Raw genomic sequence first — 4,826 nt, 5'->3', positions numbered from 1 at the left:
TGGGAGGCTGAGGCAGGAGACTCGCTTGAGCCTAGGAGTTGGAGGTTGCTGTGAGCTGTGGTGCCACAGCACTCTGCCCAGGGGGATAGCTTGAGGCTCTGTCTCAAAAAAAAAAAAAAAAGTTTAGTTTAATTTTAGAGTTAGTTAAAAGTTAGTTTAGTTAGTTTAAAAGTTAGTTAAAAGTTTAGTTTAATTTTAAAGTTAGTTAAAAGTTTAGTTTAATTTTAAAGTTAGTTAAAAGTTAGTTAATTAAAGTTAGTTCAGTTAGTTAAAAGTTAGTTTAGTTAAAAGTTAGTTAAAGGTTAGTTAAAAGTTAGTTTAGTTAGTTAAGAGTTAGTTTAGTTAAGAGTTAGTTAATTTTAAAGCTAGTTAAAAGTTAGTTAAAAATTAGTTTAGTTCATTAAAAGTTAGTTAAAGGTTAGTTAGAAGTTAGTTTAGTTAGTTAAAAGTTAGTTAATTTTAAAGTTAGTTAAGATTAGTTTAGTTAACAGTTTAGTTAGTTAAAAGTTAGTTTAGTTTAATTTTAGTTAAAAGTTAGTTTAGTTAGTTTAAAAGTTAGTTTAGTTTAATTTTAAAGTTAGTTAAAAGTTTAGTTAGTTAAAAGTTAGTTTAATTTTATAGTTAAAAGTTAGTTTAGTTTAAAAGTTAGTTTTAGTTAGTTTAAAAGTTAGTTTAGTTTAATTTTAAAGTTAGTTAAAAGTTAGTTTATTTAGTTTAAAAGTTAAAGTTAGTTAAAAGTTAATTTAGTTTAATTTTAAAGTTTAATTTAAAATTAAATATTTAAATATTACTAGTATTTTTTCTACCAGACCACTAACAAAGGCTTGTGTTTGTCTTTCATTTCAAAAGATTGTGGTTAAAAATGCTTGATGAGTAAAAAGAGGATTAATCTCCACATTTGGGGCTCATGAGGGATGTCTTTTCTCTCGGGACAGTGGCTTGTGTACTGGTGCAGCCCTTAGGAATTATATCGGGTCACTCATTTTCATCTTCCTGAGAAAGTAGCTGTCACTTAAAGTGCTGACGTGACAAGGGGAGCTTCAAGTGGCATTATTTATCTGATGTTTTGGCTGCAGTACCCTGGGTGAGATGGGTAGGAGAGCCCAGGATTCAGAGAAGGTCTACCCTAGAACGGTCTCTCGGCTTGTTTCTCCCCTCCCCCCCAACCTTTCTGGACAGAATGAGAATAAAGCTTTTATTTTATTTTATTATCACTGCGGGCAGAGGACTAAAGGCATCTATAAAGCCCTTGACAATAAGAAGAAAGGTTAAAAATGAGAAGATTAACTTTAGACCTAATTATGAAAAAAGTAATCTGCTTTATGATGTTCATTTTTAGGAAATGTTAATGTTATCTAACATGTTTTTTCCCCCTCTTTGTAGGTACTGGTTTGGGATTAGGAATCGTCTTCTCACTTACCTTCTTTAAAAGTAAGTGTGACTTTATTGCTTTTTCAACACAATGTCATAGTGTATAACATAGACATAGCAAGGACACTTCCAGAAGACATGTGTAGGTGGCTGCCAGCCTATCCGTTTGCGGGTTTAGGTAGACCAGAGAATGTGGATTTTGAAAGAAGAGTTCAAAATGGGTTGGGCACCTCTAGCATTCCCCCTGGGCATTGAGTCAGGGTGTCTGTTATCTTAACTATGATATCATTTCAAAAGCCTGTACTTGGTGCCAGTGAGCAATTTGGCTAAATCTACATGCTGAAATATTTCTAAGTAATTACAGTCTTTTTTCTAGAAGAACTTGAAAATGAGAGTCCCGCTGGTAATAAAAACAAGTAGAACAGAAATACACATGCATGCTTCTTGGCCAAAAATTCTCCTAAGCAAAGGGCAGGCAATATTCCTTTCATTCTGTGGAAGAACATCTGAAGTTTGGATATTGAATAGAAGTCAGAGGGTCACTTTGACCTCTTTCCATGAAGAACTGACACGAAATATCACTAAGACAATTACAATTAATATAGTGCTGGCTTAGCACCTGTAGCCAAGCACTTAGGGCACTGGCCACATGCACCAGGGCTGGTGGGTTCAAACCCAGTCTGAGCCTGCTAAACAAACATACAAACAAAAAAATAGCTGGGCGTTGTGGCAAGTTCCTGTAGTCCCAGCTACAAGGGAGGCTGAGGCAAGAGAATCGCTTAAGCCCAAAAGTTTGAGGTTGCTGTGAGCTGTGATGCCACTGCACTCTACCAAGGGTGACATAGTGAGACTCTTATCTCCAAAAAAAGAAAAAGAAAAAAAAAATAGTGCTGATATGAAGTAAGTCTTTACAGATTGGTTTACTATGACTAAAGGATGTATAAATATTAGTGAAATTCTTATGTATTTTTAGAATTCAAGCACCTTGCTGAAAGGTATTATTTTGGATATGGTTAAGAAATTACTTATGCTGAACAGATGATTAGAGCTCATATAGAAGTTAAAGGGTTCAACTGTATCTACTGTTGATATATTTATTGTACCTCTTATTTTCCTTGAACCCAGCAGCATAGGTACTTAATATTTTCTAAATTGATAAGTTTACTAATTAATACCCCTACTCCCTTTGGCCATTGATGAAACTTTGACAAACATGTATGATTTATTATAGTTATCAGTATGATGCATGATGAATGTTTATTGAACCTAACTAGATGTATTTAAAGGGATTGGGGAGCTTCATCATCTCTTAATGGTTCTCTAGTGGGATTTTTCTTTTTTTGATCACTAGGAAAAACGTGGCCGTTAGCCTTTGGTTCTGGCTTGGGATTGGGAATGGCCTACTCCAATTGTCAGCATGATTTCCAGGCTCCGTATCTTCTACATGGAAAATATGTCAAAGTATGTACAAAATTTATATTTCTCTCTCTTTTTTTTTTTTTTTGAGACAGAATCTCACTGTGTTGCCCTGGGTAGAGTGCGGTGGTGTCACAGTTCACAGCAACCTCAAACTGTTGGGCTTTAGTGATTCTCTTGCCTCAGCTCCCAAGTAGCTAGGACTACAGGTGCCTGCCACAACACCTGGCTAGTTTTTCTTTGAGACAGAGTTTCACTATGTCACCCTTGTAGAGTGCAATGGCATCACAGCTCACAGCAATCTCAAACTCTCAGGCTTAAGCGATTCTCTTAGCTCAGCCTCCCAAGTAGCTGGGACTACAGGCACTCACCATAACCCCCGGCTATTGTTGTTTAGCAGGCCCAGCCCAGGCCTAGGCTCAGGCCTGGCCCAGATTTGGACCCACCAGCCCCAGTGTAAGTGGCCAAAGCCCTACCCACTGAGCCATGGGCATCGAGCCTATATTTCTCTTTTTTTTTAGAAGAAAAAGAGGTTTCTTCTGAGCCTTGGAAGAAGGAGTGTATATAATGAATAAACTGTGTGTCCTTGTGGCAACAACGAGATCCTAATCCCTCTTCTGCCTTTAGCAATGTCAACACTACTTTGGTGCTAAAAGTCTCCCCTGTGCTTTCACGTGCACATGTGCATTTAGATATATACATCTATGTTAGTTGGTTGGAATTAATGAACTTGCCTGAAGTTTATCATCAGTGGTAAAGTAGATTTGTGTTAACTGTCTATAAGTAGCACTTTGTATTTAGGATCTCAAGAGTTCTGGCTCAGCGTCTGTAGCTCAGTAGTTAGGGCACCAGCCACATATACTGGAACTGGCAGGTTTGAACTCAGCCCGGGCCTGCCAAACAACAATGACAATTATAACAAAAAAAATATAGCTGGGCATTGTGGCAGGTGCCTGTAGTCCCAGCTACTTGGGAGGCTGAGACAAGACAATTGCCTAAGCCCAAGAATTTGAGGTTGCTGTGAGCTGTGATGCCATAGCACTCTACTGAGGGGAACATAGTGAGACTTTTTTTTTGAGTCAAAGATCTCAAAGTCCTGTAAATATTTCACACATATTTAAGATAAATCCAGAGACTAGAAGGTCTCAGCTGTATTACTCTGCTTTTTAGTTAAAGAAGGCAGTTTTGACTGAAAGTCCTGCATGATTCTGCTGAAGCCCTAGTCTTCAGATAGATTTTTTTATATATATAATCTCAAGCTGTCAACCTGGGTAGAGTGTTGTAGCGTCATAGGTCACAGCATCCTCTAACTCAGGCTCAAGCAATCCTCTTGCCTTAGTTTTTCTGTTTTTAGTAGAGACAGCCTCTTGCTTTTGCTCAGGCTGATCTTGAACACATGAGCTCAAGCTATCCACCTACTTTGGCCTTCCAGAGTGTTAGGATTACAGGCATGAGCCACTGCGCCTAGCCCAGATAGATTTTTAATGCTGTAAAAAAGCTGGAAAATTGTTATCCATGCCTCAGAAGGGAAGAAGGCGCATGCTTTCTGAAGGTTTCATATGTACCCACCATTTCCTTGGCTTTCCTTTTCTCTTTCCTCTTCTCCTTCCCCCTTCCTCTCTCCTTCCTTCTCCCTTCCTCCCTTCTTTCCTTTGCCCAGGTTGAAGTACAGTGGCATCATTATAGCTCACTGCAGCCTTGAACTCCTGGTCTCAAGGGATCCTGCTTTATCCTCCCTAATAGCTGGGACTGGAGGCACATGCCAGCAGGCCTGGCTAAAATTATTTTTTGTAAAGATGGGGGTCTTGCTATGTTGCCCAGGCTGCAAGTTATCCTTCTACCTCAGCTTCTCAAAGAAGTGGGATTACCGTCCTGAGCCACTGTGCTGGCTCCTTTGCCTTACTTTAGAATTTAAATGATTGGCTCGGTGCCTGTGGCTCAAGTGGCTAAGGCACCAGCCACATACACCTAAGGTGGCAGGTTCGAATCCAGCCTGGGCCCACCAAACAATGATGGCTGCAACCAAAAAAAAAAAAAAA

The 4,826-nt window shown here is 38.7% G+C and overlaps 1 protein-coding gene across 1 annotated transcript in view; it reads left to right on the top strand.

Annotated features, from left to right (window-relative positions):
• Window positions 1-4,826, top strand: part of MINOS1 (mitochondrial inner membrane organizing system 1) — a 36,131-nt gene that overhangs the window by 28,477 nt on the left and 2,828 nt on the right. Inside the window, exons 2-3 of the mRNA XM_003783841.2 lie at window positions 1,384-1,431; window positions 2,723-2,832. Of these exons, the coding sequence (XP_003783889.1) occupies window positions 1,384-1,431; window positions 2,723-2,832 (158 nt within the window). The remainder of the gene's footprint in view (window positions 1-1,383; window positions 1,432-2,722; window positions 2,833-4,826) is intronic.

Source organism: Otolemur garnettii, unplaced genomic scaffold (genome assembly GCF_000181295.1).
Source record: "Otolemur garnettii isolate 467f Iridium unplaced genomic scaffold, OtoGar3 scaffold00009, whole genome shotgun sequence".
In the NCBI taxonomy this organism is placed as follows: domain Eukaryota; kingdom Metazoa; phylum Chordata; class Mammalia; order Primates; family Galagidae; genus Otolemur; species Otolemur garnettii.
Note: the sequence above shows the minus strand (reverse complement) of the source record. Positions and strands in the feature narration are given on the sequence as shown.